The sequence below is a fragment of the Neovison vison genome, chromosome 1, assembly GCF_020171115.1.
Source record: "Neovison vison isolate M4711 chromosome 1, ASM_NN_V1, whole genome shotgun sequence".
Lineage (NCBI taxonomy): Eukaryota > Metazoa > Chordata > Mammalia > Carnivora > Mustelidae > Neogale > Neogale vison.
Genome location: NC_058091.1, coordinates 289,187,096 through 289,208,945, shown reverse-complemented (window position 1 = coordinate 289,208,945; position 21,850 = coordinate 289,187,096). Strand labels below are relative to the sequence as shown.

The following is a 21,850-nucleotide window of genomic DNA, read 5'->3' as shown; positions in this document are numbered from 1 at the left end:
GATGGGGGGGGGTGGGACGCCTGGGTGGCTCAGTTGGTTAAGCAGCTGCCTTCGGCTCAGGTCATGATCTCGGCGTCCTGGGATCGAGTCCCGCATCGGGCTCCTTGCTCGGTAGGGAGCCTGCTTCTCCCTCTGTCTCTGCCTGCCTCTCTGTCTGCCTGTGCTCGCTCTCTCTCCCTCTCTCTCTGACAAATAAATAAATAAAAAATCTTTAAAACAAAACAAAACAAAAAAAAGATGAAGCTGTATTTTCAGCATTTCCAAAAAAAAAAAAAAAAAAAAAGATGGGGGGGGCATTTTAGCGCTCCTAAAATGGGTTGGAAGGGTCCAGCTGTGCTAGAGTCTGACACAGACTTGCCTGTTTCTCTGTGATCCCTGCCTCTATTTGCAACCCATGAACTCAAGTCTTGTTTTTAAACACTCAAGATCCAATTTATCATTAGTCTTCATTGGGCTTTCCACAGTTATACCACTGTTCTCTGTATTCTATTTTGCTGATAAGATATGCTAAAGGTGGAATATTTCTAGTATCGTCTTTGCCATCATACTCAGTAGTTAATAAGGAGAAAGTGCTCTTTCGTGATTAAGTTTTTCTTGGTGTAAAAGGATGTTTCATTCTATTTAGAGATTTTTTTTGCTTATTGAAATGATCTTTTTTTTTTTCAGGTGAATCATTGCAAATTACATTGACTTAAAAATGTCTTTGCCTTTCTTAGGCCTTGGCCAGACAAGCCAAGATTGATTTTGAGGAACAAGCCATCAGAGAGAGGGAAATTCATGAACAGATTGCTGTGGAAAGAGCTCAGGCTCGTTACAGAAAGCATTATACAATATGTGCAGTAATTTTGGATCAAATACTTGATTTGTCTACTAAGGTGGCAGACTACCGGATGTTGACAAATAAGTAAGTGTTGTTTTTTATAATCATTATAGTAGAGACATCACAGGAAATGAGAGAGGATAAGACAGTAATATAGACACTCAATTGATAAGAGAGACAATAATTTTTCTTAAAAAAAATACTAAGCAGTGGGGTCCAGGATGCCTGGATTACTGACTTAACTCATCCCCCAATGAGCCTTATTTCAGGTGTATTTGTATGTCTTTTAATAATTAAATTTTGTGTCTAGATTATAATTAAGATGACTATGATAATTTATTTGAAATACTTGGAACTTCCTAAAAGCTTGTAATTGTTTGAAGATTATTTTACTGGTCATTAAGTCTACTTATTTTTTTGCAATTTGTTTCTAAAAGAAATTAATACACTTAGAAGGAAATAGTCAACAGTAAAAAATATATTAATACTATGCCAGAATAAGAACAAAGGAAAATCCAAATTAAAGTAGAAAGTTAAGAACAAGCAATAAACTGGAACATGGTTATATTGGCAGCAGTAGTTTCTGCAACTGAGCTGCAAATTTTATCTGAGCTTCCTGGTAGCCAAAGTAAAAAGGGAAATACAGCCTGTCATATGTTTTCCATTTTCTATTCTGGTTCTTTACAAAATACATATCTCTTATTGGAACTCAGTTTAGAACAGTAGTTCACTTATCTGGTACCTTCACCTAAGACACATTGAGTAGTGTAGTCAATCTAGTGGAGAATGTCCTCAGCAACATCTTTTAAGCAGATGTATCATCTGGTTTGCTGAAAGCTAAATGGGAATGACATCACAGTAGATCTCAGTGAAAGGGATTCCACAAAGGCAAGGTGGACCATAAGGTGACCCAGTTAAATGTGTATACATCTCAAATTACTTAGACTAAGATTTTCTAGAGAACCCACTATTGCCCACAGTGGCTGCACCAGTTTATATTCCCACCAACAGTACACAAGAACTCCCTTTTCTCCACATCCTTACTTTTTACTTCTTGTCATTTTGATACCAGCCATTCTGAGAGGTGTGAAGTGATATTTCATGGTGGTTTTGATCTATATTTTCCTGATGATTAATGATGTTGAGCATCTTTTCATGTACCTGTTGGGCATCTTTATGTCTGCTTTGGTAAAATGGCTATTCAGATCCTCTGCCCATTTTTTAAATTGGATTGTGTACTTTTTTTTGCTATTGAGTTGTGTAAATTATGTATTTTGGATATTATCAGTATGTGGTTTACAAATATTTGGAAATATTTTCCCCCATTCAGTAGATTACCTTTTCTTTTTATTGATTGTTTCCTTTGCCTTGCAGAATCTTTTAAGTTGGATGTAGTCCTACTTGTTTATTTTTGCTTTTGGTATCAAATCCAAAAAAGTCATTGCCAAGACCAATGTCAAAGAGTTTACTGCCTGTGTTTTCTTTTAGGAGTTTTATGGTTTCAGGTCTTATATCCTTTAATTCATTTTGAGTTATTTTTTGTGTACTGTATAATGTGTCTTTTAATTACAATTGAACAAAACAATGACATATTTTATTATTCTACACTACCAACAGTCAAGATAAACTCATGTTACTTCATTGAACAAGATATTATCAGTATTTTTTTTTCTAAAGCACAGGTAAATTTTTGGTATCAGCCAAGTCAGAAGAACTGACTTTTTTAGACTGCTTCTTAAAATTATTAATATTCAGATAATAGGATATTAATTAAGTAACTGTAAGATTAAGTTTTGGACAATATATGTTATTAATCACTTGCATCACCATAGAAACCAATGCCATTTCAATAATTCTGATATTATATTATTTCTATGGCTGAGTTTATCAGTTTCTAAACTTTCATATCTCTACAAAGTAACTCTTAGCAACTGTAAATATTTTATTAATGGAAACATAAGGTGATTATATTTGAAGTTGTACATTTAATTGAAATACTACTTTTCATATTGTGGCAAAACATACATAATGCAAAATTTATCCTTTCAGTCATTTTAGACACACACTTCAGTGGCACAAGTACATTCACATTATTGTGCAACTCTCACCACCATCTATCTCCAGAACTTTTTTATTATTCCAAACTTAGGTTTGTACTGTACACATTAAGTGCTATACATATTAAATAACTCTCCAGCCCCTGATAAACCTCTGTTCTACTTTTGATCTCTGTGAGTTTGTCTGCTCTGGGTATCTAATATAAATGAAGTCATATTTGATTTGTTGTTTTAGTGTCTGACTTATTTCATTTAACCTAACCTCTTCAAGTTTCATCCATGTGGCATGTATCAAAATGAAATGAATGAAATACTACTTGTTTTGTTGTAATTTCAAGCTCTAGTCTATTTCTAGAGAAATACATCAGAATTATGTCAGACTCTTTCCTTCCTTTGCATTTTGTTCTTCTTGAGACTATCTTCCCATCAGGCTGTCCTGATTACCTCTTAAGCCTTCATCAGATTTAAATAGAAATAGTTACTGAAAAATAATTTTAAAGGTCATCAAATATACAATGACAATATAAACACCATACATTTGACTTTTCTATTAGAAATTATTGCAAATATGGAAACCAACTGTCATCCTAAAAGGGCTTTGGAAAATACTCAGTCTGTTCATTTTGCACAGGAAGACAGTGGTATTACAGCATTTAAAGGATTTTCTAAGATTGCACAGCCATTTAATGTCATGGCTGGGAATTGTTTAGAAAAACCCAAGTTTTAGGATAGCACTCATTATTTTCAGGAATATTGTTCTGTTAGTGCAAAGTCAATATGAAAGCTTGAGGTAACATGGATTCATTCAAACCTACTAAGTTTGAGACGTTCTCTAGCCATTAAGAATATACAGTAATAGTAAGTGGAATCCCCAGTCTCAAACAGCAGACAGTAGGGAATAAATTTAATAATGTAAAAGCCAAGGTTTAAGATATATATTGGACTAAACATTGATTCTTCTCTACTTTTCTTTTAAATCTTTTTTGCTCTAGTATGATTCCATATAAGTTGATGCATGATTGGAAGGAACTGTTTTTTAATGGAAAGCCCATATATGAGCAAGCTTCTATTAAGCATCTACCAGCTAAGCCCTCTGCAGAACAACTTACAGAACTGGAGAAGAGGGACTTACTCGATAACAATGATTATGAAGAATATAAGGTACTTACTAATGTGGCATAATGAGAGAGAATGCAACATAACATGTGGTGTTTCTCTAACATTAATTTTGTGATGTTGTGCCATTTCATCCTTATTAATAAAAATGAACATTTCATATTTGCCTTTTCCCTTGATTTAATTTGTATTTATATGTTAATTTTTAAATGCCTAGCCTATTCATAATCTGTTATCTGTTACTCCTAGTAACAGTCGGAGAGTGGTCTGAAAAAAAATAAAACATAATACATTGTGAGGGCTGATAGATTATAGAATTTTTTAAATATTTTAACTAATTTATTAGCATTTTCTTTGTATGAGCTGTATACCTTCGTTACAAAAACCCTTGCATAAAGGTATTTCTTTAGTAATTTATTTAAATTGTATATAGTTTTTAGAGGCATATGAAAGAGGAGAAGTTCTGGATTTAGGAGTACCATAGATTCAAACAAAGCTTTATTCAGTTTTGAAAAAGTAATGGGTGTCACTTGTGCTTAATGAGCTGCTTAAAAGACTTTGGGTCAGGCCCACCAAGGTGAGACCTTGGGAAGCCAGGGAGAGACTTAGTTTCCCAACTTATGAAATGGGTATATTAATATACTTATTTTATTTTGTTGTTATGAAACTTAAGATAGTATGTGTTAAATATTTAGTCAAGTGCACTGCATGTTGGATACAAATAATACATATAAATTTATTTCCTCATCACCCTGCTGTCCCCATTGCATTTCATTGCACCCTTAGGAAGAAAGATATAAAATTAAGAGCTATCAGATGGAAGTTCTAGGTAAATATGCATCAATGAAATGAAGAATGAGGCCCACTATTATATCACTGAATGAGTTTTAGAAGGGTAGTAAGTGCAACATGAAAAAAAAAGAGAGAGGAGGAAGAACAATTTGACCGAATCATTTGCTGATATTTAGCAAATACACAATAAATGTTTGTTGAAAGGGTGCATGAATAAAATGAATGAATGACAATGAATAGGGCAAAGTGTGAAATATAGATTTATAGGGGTGCCTGGGTGGCTCAGTTGGTTAAATATCTGACTTCTGATCTCAGCTCTGGTCTTGATCTTGGAATTATGGGATCGAGTCCCATGCTGGGCTCCATGCTGGATATGGAGCCTACCTAAAGTAAAATTAAAAAATTAAAAAAGATAAATTTATGATAAAATGATGAAGTGAGCTAATGAGAAATTAAATGTACATCATTGTAATTGGATGTGTCTATATTTATATCACTAAAAGAATTTTTATTTAAGAATTAGCTAGAATTTTATAGTATATACATGCATATTTATTTTAGGTTGTGGAATATAGTAGATCTAGTGTGTTAACCTAAAATATCCTTTTGCATAATAAATGCTCTGATATTAAAATATGCGAAGATATTTTTTTCCTGTTGTAAGTTAAAAGTCATTTTATTTGACAGATTTTGCTAATTTATAGAATATTATTTCTAAGTTTTTTCTTAAACAGCTCTATCTCCTCTATTCTTATTGCTTTCATAAGTCAGGAGACCTGGTAGTCTGCAGCTTAGCAAAGATTTGCCTTTCTAATTTTTTTCTTGTTTGGGAAATCATTACCACAGGAACATGCTTGTCTTACCCACATCCTGAAGCAGCTGGTATGTTTCTTTTGCAGGAAATTATAAACTTTTGTTAGGAGTATGTGAATGTCTAGCAATATACTTAATTTTGTCTATAGTTTTTGCTGTTTTCCTAAAAATGAAAAGTACCCTAGGATTTCTATGTTTATATGTTCTGTTCCTTTCGACTACATGATGGAAAATAGATGATGCACAGGTGTTAAGATATTACTGTAAACCATCCTCTTATCACTCCCTGCTCTTAGCGCTTTTTTTCCTCCTCAGAAACTTTTCACATGTTCCTGCAGGTAAAAAATAAATGCTTCAACTTGTACACTATATCATCTGGCATAAATAACCTTTTGTAGGAGGAAGAGGCAACAATCAGCGTCTTAGCTAAAGGAAACAGTTATCCATATTTATCAGTGCTAAATTTACTCAGGATTTTTAATCCTTCAAGTAAATGCATAATTTAGAAATTAGTCTTTGAAGAGTTTACATTCTTAGCATACTTAGTATACTGTATCTATTGATACGCCCAGATCCAGCATTCTGAAAGAATGGATACATCGGGGCTTCAGGCCCAAACTTTTAAAGGTCTGTCAGTGTAAGCTAGGATGCTTAAAATTTTTGAATATTACAACTAGAAATAGACATAAAAAATTTTTCACTCATGTACACATCATTTATAGAGGCTAAAATTTGAACCTCATTGCTTAACATCATTTCCTAAATCATCACATTCTATAAACTGGATACATATGAGAGAGGTCTAGTTCAAGAACAGTATGGCCAGGAACATCATCTATCTGTCCAAGAAGGAAGCCTCATGGAGCAGCCAGGACATCCACTGTTACAGGATAACCATGAACTACTCATCCAAGAGTGGGGAGCAGTTCTGAAAACGCTATGGTGGTTTTTCAGTGGCCTATGGGCAGCAGGCTAAGCCAGGAGCCCAACTACTTAAGAGCCAAAGCTGTTTCAGCACAGCTCCCACCCAGCAGCCAGTGGTTCTTGACTGTGCAGTGGACTCCTCCTAGTAAATCCCAAACTTTTCCACATGCAAGTCCTTTTTATGACTCTTACTGGCAAATTACCCAGAATTCCACAATATTTGATTTTTTTAAAAATTTTTATTTATTTGAGAGAGTGAGTGAGAGAGAGCATGAGAGAGGAGAAGGTCGGAAGAAGAAGCAGACTTCCCAAGTTGCTGGGAGCCCGATGCGGGACTTGATCCTGAAAGTCCAGGATCATAACCTGAACCGAAGGCAGTCGCTCAACCAACTGAGCCACCCAGGCGCCCTAGAGAAACTGCTTTTTAGCAGTTACCTACTGAATGAGTGGGAGTTACCAAAATTTGGTCTTCATAAACTAAAATTTGGCCATGCTTTCTTGAAGACACGGATTTTTCTAAGTCTCTGCCACAAAGCACTTGGCAATTTATGGAGATCTGCTGTGAATGGCCACGAACAAATTGTAGTTGGGATTACCATTTTGGAAGAAGGATCATCTATGTTGTTGCAAGCTGTTCATGGTTTTTAATTGTTGTGATTTTTGTTTTTAATGAAAACTTGGTGTTTAAATTCATGATCAGTTGAGGTTGCAGTGGTTGTTGGATTACTCTATAGTGTGTGTTGTAATGCACATTTTTAAAAAATTTAATTTCTTTTCAGTGTAACAGAATTCATTGTTTATGCACCACACCCAGTGCTCCATGCAATAGGTGCCCTCCATAATACCTACCACCTGGCTCCTCCAACCTCCCAGTCCCCACCCCTTCAAAACCCTCAGATTGTTTTTCAGAGTCCATAGTCTCTCATGGTTCATCTCCCCCTCCAATTTCCCTCAACTCCTTTCTCTCCATCTCCCCATGTCCTTGTGTTATTTCTTATGCTCCACAAATAAGTGAAATCATATGATAATTGACTCTCTCTGCTTGACTTATTTCACTCAGCATAATCTCCTCCAGTTCTGTCCATGTTGATACAAAAGCTGGGTATTCATCCTTTCTGATGGAGGCATAAGACTCCATAGTGTATAAGGACCACAGCTTCCTTATCAGTTGCGTCCGTTGAAGGGCATCTTGGTTCTTTTCAGTTTGGTGATTGTGGCCATTGCTGCTATGAACATTGGGATACGGATGGCCCTTCTTTTCACTACATCTGTATCTTTGGGGTAAATATCCAGTAGTGCAATTGCAGGGTCATAGGGAAGCTCTATTTTTAATTTCTTAAGGAATCTCCACACTGTACTCCAAAGTGGCTGCAGCAACTTGCATTCCCACCAACAGCGTAAGAGGGTTCTTCTTTCTCCACATCCTCTCCAACACACGTTGTTTCTTGTCTTGCTAATTTTGGCCATTCTAACTGGTGGAAGGTGGTATCTCAATGTGGTTTTAATTTGAATCTCCCTGATGGCTAGTGATGATGAACATTTTTTCATGTGTCTGAAAGCCATTTGTATGTCTTCATTGGAGAAGTGTCTGTTCATGTCTTCTGCCCATTTTTTGACATGATTATCCATTTTGTGTGTGTTGAGTTTGAGAAGTTCTTTATAGATCCTGGATATCAGCCTTTTGTCTGTACTGTCATTTGCAAATATCTTCTCCCATTCCGTGGGTTGCCTCTTTGTTTTGTTGACTTTCCTTTGCTGTGCAGAAGCTTTTGATCATGATGAAGTCCCAAAAGTTCATTTTCACTCTTGTTTCCTTTTCCTTTGGAGACATATCTTGAAAGAAGTTGCTGTGCCTGATATTGAAGAGGTTACTGTCTATGTTCTCCTCTAGGATTCTGATGGATTCCTGTCTCACGTTGAGGTCTTTTATCCATTTTGAGCTTATCTTTGTGTACAGTGTAAGAGAATGATCTAGTTTCATTCCTCTACATATAGCTGTCCATTTTTCCCAGCTTATTGAATATTTTTTCTTGCTTTGTCAAAGATTATTTAACCATAGAGCTGAGAGTCCATATCTCGGCTCTCTACTCTGTTCCACTGGTCTATGTGTCTGTTTTTATGCCAGTACCTTGCTGTCTTGGTGATCACAGCTTTGTAGTAAAGCTTGAAATCAGGCAACGTGATGCCGCCAGTTTTGTTTTTCTTTTTCAACATTTCCTTAGCAATTCAGGGTGTCTTCTGATTCCATACAAATTTTAGGATTATTTGCTCCATCTTTTTGGGGAAAAAAAAGGTGGAATTTTTATCAGAATGGCATTAAAAGTATAGATTGCTTTAGGCAGTATAGACATTTTAACAATGTTTATTCTTCTGATCCAAGAGCATGGGATGGTCTTCCATCTTTTTGTGTCTTCTTCGATTTCTTTCATGAGTGTTCTGTAGTTCCTCGAGTACAGATCCTTTACCTCTTTGGTTAGGTTTATTCCCAGGAATCTTATGTTTCTTGGTACTATAGTAAATGGAATCGATTCTCTAATTTCCCTTTCTGTGTTTTCATTGTTAGTGTATAAGAAAGCAGCTGATTTCTATACATTAACTTTGTATCCTGCCACAATACTGAATTGCTGTATGAGTTCTACTAGTTTGGGGGTGGAATCTTTTGGGTTTTCCATATAAAGTATCATGTCATCTGCGAAGAGAGTTTGACTTCTTCATTGCCAATTTGGATACCTTCTATTTCTCTTTGTTATCTGATTGCTGTTGCTAGGACTTCTAACACTATGTTGAACAAGAGTGGTGAGAGTGGGCATTCTTGTCATGTTCCTGATCTCAATGGGAAGGCTGTGACCTTTTTCCCATTGAGGATGATATTTGCTGTGGGTTTTTCATAGATAGATTTTATGAAGTTCAGGAATGTTCCCTCTATCCCTATACTTTGAAGCGTTTTAATCAGGAACGGATGCTGGATTTTGTCAAATGCTTTTTCTGCATCAATTGAGAGGACCATGTGGTTCTTCCCTCTTCTCTTATTGATTTGTTCTATCACCTTGATTGATTTGCAAATGTTGAACCATCCTTGCAACCCAGGGATGAATCCCACCTGGTCATGGTGGATAATCTTTTTAATGTGCTGTTGGATGTACATTTTTAATCAATAGCGCTTTGACTTATGATTTTCCACTAACTAGACTTTAAAGATGCATTTGTTTGTTATGGTTTAACTCTAATACTCCTGTCACTACAGAAGATGTATACATACCCATCCCCAAATTTGTTTATACAATGGCTTATTACTAGGTCTTTCCCCCTCCCCCTCCATGGAGAATAAGAATGTGAAACTAAATAGGCCATGAGATTGTTTCTTTCCTACATAAGTCTCATCTGATTGGTTTGACCCTAAGCTCCAGATTCTATCTTGTTCTTACTCTTTAACTCCAGGCTTTATTATTAGTCCAGTGGCTTTCTAGATTCAAATTCTGAACGTAGACTCTCCAGCTTAGCTCTTGCCTTGTTCCCTGGTGTTCCCTGGTTTCCCAGTGAATGACCCAGTCTTCACAGTGTATTATTAATCAGTTCCCTTATGGACAGAATATTAACTTGAAGCTTGTATCACTCAAGTGACATCACTGGGTAACTGATCCAAGTGCACTGATTAATTTTAGTAGATGAGTGTGAATAGATCATTATTTTTACTTATTTAAGAGATATGTGTTGTATTAGCTCAGGCAGCCATAAGAAAATACTGTAGACTGGGTAGCTGAAACAACAGGAAATTTTATTTCTCACACTTCCAGAAAGGCCAAGTTCAGGATAATAGCTGATTCAGTTCCTTGATGAGGACTCTCTTCCTGACTTGCTGATGGCTACCTCACTGTGTCCTTACATGGACAGAGAGAGAGAGAACTCTGGTCTGTCTTCTTCTTAAGAGGATCCTAATCCCATCATGGGGGTCCCATCCTCATACACTCTTCTAAACATAAGTACCTCCCAAAGCTCTGCCTCCAGATACCATTACGGTGGGGTTAAGACCTCAACATATGAATTTTGGAGGGACAACTTGTTTATTCAGGACACATGTTTACTCAGGACACATAAAATGTCTCAAAGTACATATTTGCCAGTCAAGTATAGGAAACTTATTTTCACGTGAAATTGTTTTATTGCATTTTATCCCCTACTGAGAAAGAAGTCTTAACACCTTGTCTCTTGATGATGAAGATATGTTTATATCTTTTGTTTCCAGACATGCAGGAATGTTGCTGCATTTTAAGTAGGTAGAGTAAGCAGTTGCTTTCATATTCTTAGTTGAGATGTTCTGTTAGGCATTCTACTTTGAAACTTCTGCCTCCATTGTACCCGATACCCCACATTATCACTCTTTTAGATTAAGGCTTCAGAGATATCTGTTAAAATACAAACACTTCCCAAGATAAGTAACGAGAATTATGATCAACATCCAAATAGTTAGAAAAGAAGTTTGATATTGAAAGGAATGTTCTCACTATCATTCTAGTTTAGTTAATATGTCATACATTTCATAGCTTCAGTGTCTTCTCCCTTTTGCTTAGAGTTTTGCCTCCAACCCCCTAAATTTCTCCCATAATACTAGGGCTACCTGGTTGGATTTTTCAGACTAAGCTTCATTATGTGGCTGTGTCTTGGTGAAGTCACCAGTGTGCCCTAGAGTAGTGTGATTCATGTAATCATCCATAGTGATAATAACTTACAGAACAAAACATCAATGTATTGGTTTTCAAAGGGAGACATAGTTGCCCTTGGCCTGTCATTGCCAAGAAACAAGGTTGTCTTCTAACTGTTGTAGATCAAAGGTTTCAGAGAGCTGGAGTACATTTGACAGAAGCCTGGGACTTCTGTCCATGGGGGTGAGGGGATGGAAGGAGACCTTAGGTCATGGAAAGGGTATTTCACTTTAAATGACTAGAATAAGTGACAACCTAACCTCATTAGAGAACCATGGTAGGAATAGTTGAATTAAGGTATCAAGTCCAAGGCATTAGACCAGAATTAAGAAATGGTTTACAGGGCACCTGGATAGCTCAGTGGGTTAAAGCCTCTGCCTTCGGCTCAGGTCATGATCTCAGGGTCCTGGGATCGAGCCCCGCATTGGGCTCTCTGTTCAGCAGGGAGCTTACTTCCCCCTCTCTCTCCCTACCTGTCTACTTGTGATCTCTCTCTGTCAAATAAATAAATAAATAATAAAAAAGAAATGGTTTACAAGACCAGAGATTGGTACCCAGATAGAATGAGGGGTGAGAAGCATATAACAAGGAAAAAGAGTTTGGGATGGCTGAGTTGAATAAAAGTAGAGTGAATTTCCACCACCCATTTTTATTTTCCCATGATGACATAGATTAGGGAGATGCCAGTCCTCTTCTAGGCTCCTCTCATCTGGGAGCAGGCAAGACAAAGGATGGTTCAGGCCTTCCTGGGCTTTCTAACACTGATTTTCTGGTTCATCCTCTACCTACTTTGCCAACTAGAGGATCCAGCTTCTGTGCATCTAGTCCAGCTTATCTTCAGTTAGTTACTCAGATTGCCCACCTAATATTTTAGAAGAGGTTTTGAAGATCTGAACTCTAGAACTATGTCTTGTCAGCTACACATGTCATGTCAGAACACGTGGGGTTTTTAATCTCAAGAAAATTGAATGGATCCAAGAAAGTCTGAATTTTGGTGTGGGGCAGATTCTTGGGCTGAAAACTAGAAGCCTTCTCCCCTGGAAGACCCTCCCATTGCACTCCTCCTACCCAGTGCCCAGGGTCTCTCAGTCATATTCTTTGGTACACTGGACCTACCATAGTTTTTATACAATGGGTAGTCACCTCTAAGCTTTTTTTTTTGGTGGGGGGGTTGGTGGTCCATACCTCTTTAAGGTATCAACCTTAGCAGTGAAGCCATGAAAATAGAATGCAGTAGTCATTGCTACGAGAGAGGGTATTCTGTGTGGAAAAATTCTACATGAATTTTTCAGTGACAAGCTAGATAGACCGAATCATAGTGTCTACACACTTTGTGATATTGGAGAAATTCCAGCCAAATGTGTCCCTGGCTAAGCAATGACAGCAGATAGGTGAATTCAGATGTAGAAGCTTCTGGAAAAGCTACTTGAGCCGCAAGAGCACAGAGATTATTATAGATTATTGTATTATAGATAATTATAGATTATTATATTATTATATTATCTTGAGGCAGACTACCACCTCCCTAATGAAGAGAACATGGTTTGAGCGACTAAGGAATGAAATTTACTATTTTTTATAAGGACAGCTACCACCACCAGAATTGTTTGGCAGCCCTGGCATAGATAGGACTCTGATATAAAGTCCTATAAGTCTGATATAAAATCAATAGATATAAAGTCTGATATAAAATCCAAGGGCATTTGGGGCCAGGAGAAATGCAAGACTTAGAGTCTCAATTTCTTCTAGCTCCAGGCAGCTGTGCTTTGAAAAACACTGGGCTAGACACACAGCTGCTGTAATTCCTGGTGTTTCACATTTAATGCCTTGGAAGGGCCTTGGTGGATTTCCAGAGCAGTGAATGGAGCCAGGAGTAGAAACCTGCCATTTTGGGGGTAAATAAGCTAATCTCTCACTAATCCCTCTCTGTGAGACACTGTGAATATGTCTGAAATCAGAATACTAAGTAAGTAGAAGCCCTTGCCTTTGTTTACATCCAATTTGTCACTGAATTTCAGCAGCACTGAAATGTAAGTTTTTAGGACAGAGGATCTCTCAGAATGACTTAGTGTCAGTTACCCCTACTAATCAAACCTACAAGACAAAGTATCAGCTTCATGATTCTTACTGCCTTATGCATAAATAATCAGTTGCTCAAAGTTTTAGAAAAGAAGACTGCCACTGTTTGCAAGTGCTGAGCATTCTGAATTTCCAGACCTGTTACCAGCTAAAGTGAGTGGATTGCAGAATGAGGTACCAGACTCCCCCATGTATGGGCCTATAAGCTTTGACAGTGTTCAGCACCACATGCTAGGTAATTGACCATGACCAACTTGAATTTCCCTCTAAAAACAAGTTCAAGGTAGATGGACTCTGTTACCCTAGGTCTTCTTTTGTGCAAAGCTAGAATTAAACACATCTGTTCATAGAACACTACATCAAAAACTAATGATGTACTGTAGGGAGACTAACATAACATAATAAAAAAAATAAAATAAACACATCTCTTTTCATAATAATAGATCAGGACAGACTGGGGAAGGCTACTCCTGGGACCAAAATGATCAGACTTCTGAGGAAAAGCCATAATTTGATTAAGACCAGTTCTTCAGATTGGCTGATGAATTGGAGTTAACCATGAGATTGACTGATAGACAGGCATTGATGACTCAGTTCTTCTTCTGGCCAGAACAGTCTTCAGCTCAGCATGGCACGGGAAGTAGAGTTAACCTCTTCCTTTCCCTCATTACCATGAGCCACATTTGTACTTCCTGGTGGTAGATAATGGCATGGCCCAGTCTGCGTGCTCTAGCACAGAGAGGTGTGGGGGCATACCTTCTCTCTGGAAGTGCACCTCCCTGACCAATGTTAGTGTGAGGTGTACATCCCCACCTCCCTGGCTTCTCTGGAACCTGAAGGCCAGACTGTCTGGCCAGAGGTATGGTCAGGAAGCTGATAATACTCAGACCTGACTGGAGGTCAGATGACTCAGAAAAGCTGCCAAGCTCACTCAGCGGGGCCAGTTTATCTTTTCAACTTGTTCTGAGACCTTTAATCTGGGCGCCTGCGCAGAGCCCATTCCATAACAGCTCGTGGACGAGAGGCCAGAATTCAGTTACACATCAGCCAGCTGCTATGTCTTCTCTTCCTCCTCAACAAAGGCAGTATAAAGCAGTATCGATCCTTTCCATTGGACCCTGGCTATCAAACAAGCACCACACAGTGGTCAAGAAACCAGGTGGCCAGGTTATATGAACTGAACTCCCCACCAGATAAGGCAGCCAGCTACCCCTTCTGTTTCTCCTGTTTCTGGCTGGTTGTCAGGAATTTTTAAATCTAATTTACAGGGGCACCTGGGTAGCTCAGTTGGTTAAGCAACTGCCTTCGGCTCACGTCACGATCCTGGAGTTCAGGGATCAAGTCCCACATCAGGCTCCCAGCTCCATGGGGAGTCTGCTTCTCCCTCTGACCTCCTCCCCTCTCGTGCTCTCTCTCACTCTCTCTCAAATAAATAAATAAAATATTTTTTAAAAAAATCTAATTTACAGATTTCGGCAGTTCCTCTAGATTCCCTCAGGATTTTGGGGTGGTTGGAGGATAGAAAGCTTAAGAAAGGGAGACAACACAGCCTCTGAAAGCTACCAAGTTTTTCCCCTATTTATGTCTGTGGAGTATGTATTTTTTCTGAGTGCCAGATTTCTCAAGCGTTGTACCTGGATTATGGCCACGTGACTTTCCATGTTGCCGCTGTCATAAATGTGCTTCTGTAATATCGAATACTCTCTGGTAGGAGACAGGACAGATCCAGACCAGAGTTCAGCCAGGAGAGCTGGTGCCTGGGATTGAGTTCTTAGAGCTGAAACCAAGATGGTCAGGATAATTTACCTGAAGTCACTGAAAACAGGAAGAGGCAGGAGTGGGCTCAAGCCAAGGCCTTTGAATACTCCAATGATCAAAACTCAGACTGGGTGAGAACCAGACTAGAAAATGAAAACAAAGGCGGCAGACTGGAAGTGAGGCAGAACTGGAACAGAATAGGACTCACTCACATTAAAGTCCTAGAAACAAAGTAAGGAAGCCCTAGGCAATTGCCGCAAGGAGAGCTAGAATGCCTGCAGCTTATTTTTTATTATCTGCCAGTCAGGGGTACACGGTTGGGTCAACCTAGTTTAACAAACCCAAGAAAAATAGGCAGTTAAAAATATGAAATTAACGAGGTCACAAACAGCTTGCCACAGAGCGGCTCTTATCTACCCGTTCACACAGGCTGCTCTTTTCTACTCCAGGACACTGAGAAATCTCTGGCCTTGCTTCTTACAAAGTCCCTAAGTTAAGAGTTATTTAAATTTACTGCATTTTCACTGGGATGCTGTGTGCTACCACTAAAAAAAATTAAAAAATGAATAAACAAAAACAAAACAAAAAAACAGAATACCTGGATTTAATGGAGAGTTTCCCTCAAAATCATCCTGCACAGCCATGACTTCTAGAAATGCTTCCAGGATTAGCTCATTTCATACATGGTGTGTGGATTCTTAATAATTTCTTTGAGGATGACATTTTCTGATCTTGTTCCTGGATTTGGAATTGGGTTGTATCTAAGTCATCTTTGTACTTAATCAAAATTACTAAAATGATATCCATGATTTAACTCATTTATTCAGTTCACATAAGCCTATGCTACTGATTGCTTGATTAATCCATTAATTCAGTCAATAAGTATTGACTATCTACTTTGTGCCTGCATTATTCTAAGTACTAGAGATATGAAGTTGATTAAAATAGAGATCCTTTCCTCCTGGTGCTCACAGTTTAGTGGAGATGAGAAAAAAAACAAAACAAAACAAAATAATATTCCAGAGCATGATGTTAAGTGTGGATAAGCACAGGTGGTTATGGGGACACTGGAAGGGTTGAGTTACCGCCGAGTTGTAAGGTATGAGCAAAATTGTATTTCAAGTATCAAAGACTGTCATCACTTCCTCACTTCTTGCAGAGTGGTGTGCAAGAGAAAGCCAGCCATAGGAGATGCAAGACTAAGGCAGCTTGAAGATCTGTATGATGGAGTGCATTGGTTGTGCATTGGCTATACTCTGAAGTGTTCATAGCCCCCTTTTGTGGAGTTACTACCTGTGGTGTTTCTCAAAGACACTTTATTAGAAGCTTCCATCTTAAGTCCTTTGGCCATGCTGTACCAAGACAATCTGTTCATTGTTGGTTTTATTATATATATTAAAACATTGCCTTTCAGGAACACCCAAGATGTCAAAAACACTGTAAGAGTTGTGTTCCCTAAGAACTTCTTTCTCTTTCTAAAGACTTCCTAGTGACTTCCAACAAAGGGCAGAGGCTGTTTACACCATTGTAAATTCATGGTCCCTGTGTGTTGATAGACAAGAATTCACAGGGAGAGGTGGACCCCTAGGTGTTGGTGGATCTTGAGTCTTGTATCTTCTCAAGTATGCATGCTGATGGTATTTATGCAGGGACAATAAAAATATTACTGCTTAAAGAAATATTAATAATTATTATATATATATGACAATTTCCACTAATCAAGTGCTAGTATCAGGTAGCACATCTACACAGAAAAAGTATCTCGTTAAATCAATAGTTTGAACCAAGTGATACTTACTTAGTACTGTCCACGCTAGGCATCAGAGTCTTGAAACTAATAGTAAGGTATCTATTTATAACGGTACCTGAAGGAATAAGAATGGTACATTTTATTATATTTCCTCTAATAAAATGTTATTATATAATTAACATAATTAGATATAACCAACCATGTAAAATAGGGATCTGGTAAAAAAAAAAAAAAAGAAAAATCTAGTTCCTCTTCACTAATGGCTCTCTTTAACTCATTGTATTTAAACTAGTAACTTCATTCTGGTCTGAATTTTCCTTTTGCCAGTTCTTCTGACCTCTTATTCACCACCATGTTTTTATTCCAAACTGAGATGATTACTTTGACTTACCCTTTATCTTGCTCTTCGTTTAGAAATTTTATCAACTGTATTTTTAAGATGGTTCTACAAAATGTGTTCCACCAAATCCTCGATCTCCTTATCTCCACAGGTTAGCCTTATTGTTCAAAGAAAATGTTCCTAACCTAAGCATTCAAAGAAAATGTTCTCTGCATGGTCAGCATTCTATCCCATTGTGTTGGCCACATTCTACCACTAATTCAGTGATGGAACAGGGCTTTATTCTGATCCCTTTGTGAGGATACATGCCTCTTGGATTGGGGTGCAAGCTGAATGCGGTTTCTCCCATTGGTAACCCTCCTATATGACACAGTTATGTGCCTCCAACAGCAGCCTGAGAACTTCACAGTTAAGCATTTAAAGTGCACAGTCACATAGATTGCACACACAAGGATTTCATTCAATTTTACAGCAGCCCCGTGAAATAGATGCTATCATTACACAAAGAGGAAACATTGACAAAAGTACAAAACAAATAAGTAGCAAAACTGTTATAGGAACCCCGGTCATTTGATTTCGGTCCCAGAATGGTTCCTTTAGAAGAGATTAAATGACTATACTGCATAATATCATTAGAACATTGGAGACTTTCCAGTTAAAACTGGACTTGGATTTAAAGCCTTTTATTATTTTTATTTTTTGGTGTCTTTTTTTTTTTAATTATGTTCAGGTGGCCAGCATTTGATGCAGTGTTAAAGCCTTTTTTTAAGAATAATATCTCTGGCTTGTTTTTTAATTTGATTCATTCCTGATTGGCCACATTACATAAAATAATTATCACTTGTCTAATTTAGAAGTATTAGTGAAATGAAAGTGGAAGCAAAAAATATATTCTAATTCAGTGATTATGGAAAGCAATTTAGTATTTAGGTAATTTTGAACAATGCATATAATTATTGTGCACAGAATTATTAGAAAAACCAAAGACATTAAACTAAAACAAAATAAAATTTACAAAGAAAAGATAGTTTGACCAGAAGTAATATTCAGATACAGTTATATTTATTTAGTAATTAATTCCACCAATTTTAAAGGAAAACCTATTATGAATACTTTGGGGTGTTTTTATTTATTTGTTTCAAAAAGCATTTCTTTACCTCAGAATGTTGTCATATCTGAAGTTCTGTCACCAAACCAGGTAAATCTTCTATAGCATTTATCAAATCTGTCAGTTTATATTGAGTGAAATATTTTTGTCAGACAATTGATAGATATTGAAAGAATACTGATAAAATTTAAATTCAACAATATAGGCATGTATTTATTAATATATGACAGAGCATATATAAAACATGTATACATTTATATATGACCTTGCATATATGAATATTTATGCTATGTCACATAGAATATATATTAATGTAAATATACAAATGTAAAGATTTATATCCTGATGTGTAGTCAGAACAAAGATACTACTTTCCTCCTCCTCCCCCCCAGAAAAATGACATAAGGCAATTCAGATTAGCAGAAGTTGAAAAATTGACTTGTGTTATGTGAAGATATATAGTGAACTTTGTCTTTGGTTTTGTTCTCTCTTTGCTTTTCTTGATAGCCCTTTGTTGTTGAGGGAGCTCATTTTCTCCCCCAGTGGATATTTCTCATGTTTCTCTGTCCCAGTTATTTGGACTAAGAAGACGAAGTTAAAGGGGTTGGGGGCAAGTTGACTAGGGGAAAGTGATAAAATTTTTTTAAAAAGTGCTAATGAAATGGATCAACTTTGGGGTGACTGGGTGGCTCAGTGAATTCAGGCTTCTGTCCTCAGCTCAAGTCATGGTCCCAGGGTCCTGGGATCGAGCCCTACGTTGGGTTCTCTGCTCAGCAGGGAGTCTGCTTCCCCCTTTCTCTCTCTGCCTGCCTCTCTGTCTACTTGTAATCTATGTCAAATAAATAAATAAAATCTTTTTTTTAAAAATTGGATCATCTTTAATAAGAATTGGAGAAGACTTAAACACGATTTTTTTAAAAAGCTGATAAGCTGATATATCTTGAATTCATAATGTTCTGGACCACTGACACAACACATTAGAGTGTTTTGAAATTTGAATAGTTAGATAAATAAGTTGTATGTGCTAATTCCAAATAATCTTTTTTAGGTTCAATTAGTCAGCATTTAGTACATTATTAGTTTCAGATGTAGAGTTCAGTGTAATTTCAAATAATCTTAAAATATATCATAAATGATAAGAGTTTCTACTCTTTGTAGATTGTGGATGGAATATTTATATTATGAAATATTACCTACTTATGTTACTAAATTTTATATATGTATCAAAGATAATTTTTTAAGATCATTTAAGTGACTTCAGAAAAAATAGTATCTTACCGAAGTTTTCAATAATTTGTATATAAACTAAACCCTGATTCTTACCTGTTTTTATGTCTTTAATTTTTTAAATTTTTTAAATTATTATTATTATAGTGATGTTATAGCAACTTTGAACACTTTAGAAAATACAATAGACATTTTAACAATGTTTATTCTTCCGATCCAAGAGCATGGAATGGTCTTCCATCTTTTTGTGTCTTCTTCAATTTCTTTCATGAGTGTTCTGTAGTTCCTTGAGTAGAGTTCCTTTACCTCTTTGGTTAGATTTATTCCCAGGTATCTTATGGTTCTTGGTGCTATAGTAAATGGAATCGATTCTCTAATTTCCCTTTCTGTATTTTCATTGTTAGTGTATAAGAAAGCCACTGATTTCTGTACATTGACTTTGTATCCTGCCACGTTGCTAAATTGCTGTATCAATAAATCAATGTGTTAAATTACTCTCCCACCAGTATTGAATGAGAAGTATGACTAATTTTTTTGTGTTAGACAAAATATGATGCATCATTGTTTTATTTGGGTATCTTTATTTATGTGAATTTGAACATTGCTTCAAAAACTCATTGACCATTTTATTCTATTTTGGGTACTGACTGTTCATATTCTTTGTGCCTTTTTTTTCTATTGGGATATTTTTCTTTTTTATCTGATCACTTGTGACTTTTTATAAACTAAGACTCTTAAGCCTTTGTCAAAAGTATATATGTTCATATTCCTTTTGTTCTTTATGTTTAAATTGTGTGTAGGTATGTTTATGTGGGGGGAATGTATAGAATATTTTATTTTCATATAAACAAATTTATCAGGCTTTATCTGGTTTCCATGCTTAAAAATATCATCCTGGAACATATAAATGTTAATCCAGATTTTGGTGCCTTCATGATTTATTGGTTCCAGAATCTATTTTCATAAAAAATATAAGGATATACAACTTTATTTTTTTAAATATGTGGCCATAAGTTATTCCAGTGCCAGTTATGAAATAATCTATTTCTCTGTTACTGTGAAATATAAACCTTATTATATACTGAATTCCTACTATACTTAGCTCTGTTTATAAAATTTATATTTTTGTCCATTGAACAAACATTTCTTTCTGAAACTCATTTTTTTCATTACTCTATCTTTTTTTTTTTAAATATTTTATTTTATTTATTTGACAGAGAGAGATCACAAGTAGGCAGAGAGGCAGGCAGAGAGAGAGAGAGAGGAGGAAGCAGGCTCCCCGCTGAGCAGAGAGCCCGATGCGGGACTCGATCCCAGGACCCCGAGATCATGACCCGAGCCGAAGGCAGCGGCTCAACCCACTGAGCCACCCAGGCGCCCCTACTCTATCTTTTTTTAAAGTTAAATTCCATTTGCCAACACATAGTACATCATTAATTTCAGATGTAGAGTTCAGTAATTCATCAGTTGCATATAACATCCAGTGCTCATCATATCACGTGCCCTCCTTAATGCCTGTCACCCAGTAATTCCACCCACCTCCCCTCTCACAACCCTCAGTTTGTTTCCTATATTTGAGAATCTCTCATGGTTTGTCTCCCTCTCTGGTTTCATCCCGTTCAATTTTCCCTCCCTTCCCCTGTTTGATCCTCTTCACTACTTCTTATATTCCACATATGAGTGAAACCATATATAATTATCTTTCTCTGATTGACTTATTTCACTTAGCATAATATACTCTAGTTCCATCCATATGGTTGCAAATGGCAAGATTTCATTTTTTTGTTGGCTGAGTAATATTCCGGTGTGTGTGTGTGTGTGTGTGTGTGTGTGTATGCAAAATATATACTTATATGATTGATATGTCATTTGAAAATATCTTCTCCTCTACTCTATGGTCAACTAATCTTCAACAAAGCTGGGAATAATACCCAATAGAAAAAAGACAGTCGAGTTTCATTCTTCTACATATAGCTGTCCAGTTTTCCCAGCACCATTTATTGAAGAGACTGTCTTTTTTCCACTGTATATTTTTTCCTGTTTTGTCAAAGATTAATTGACCATAGAGTTGAGGGTCCATATCAGGGCTCTCTACTCTGTTCCACTGGTCTATGTGTCTGTTTTTATGCCAGTACCATGCTGTCTTGGTGATCACAGCTTTGTAATAAAGCTTGAAATCAGGTAAGGTGATGCCGCCAGCTTTATTTTTGTTTTTCAACATTTCCTTAGCGACTCGGGGTCTCTTCTGATTCCATACAAATTTTAGGATTATTTGCTTCAGCTCTTTGAAGAATGCCGGTGGAATTTTGATCAGAATGGCATTAAAAGTATAGATTGCTCTAGGCAGTATAGACATTTTAACAATG

At 36.8% G+C, this 21,850-nt stretch overlaps 1 protein-coding gene across 1 annotated transcript in view; it reads left to right on the top strand.

Moving 5' to 3' along the window:
• SPEF2 (sperm flagellar 2) overlaps positions 1-21,850 on the top strand; it is a 176,586-nt gene that overhangs the window by 50,852 nt on the left and 103,884 nt on the right. Inside the window, exons 8-9 of the mRNA XM_044232833.1 lie at positions 717-904; positions 3,870-4,038. Coding sequence (XP_044088768.1) covers positions 717-904; positions 3,870-4,038 — 357 coding nt within the window. The remainder of the gene's footprint in view (positions 1-716; positions 905-3,869; positions 4,039-21,850) is intronic.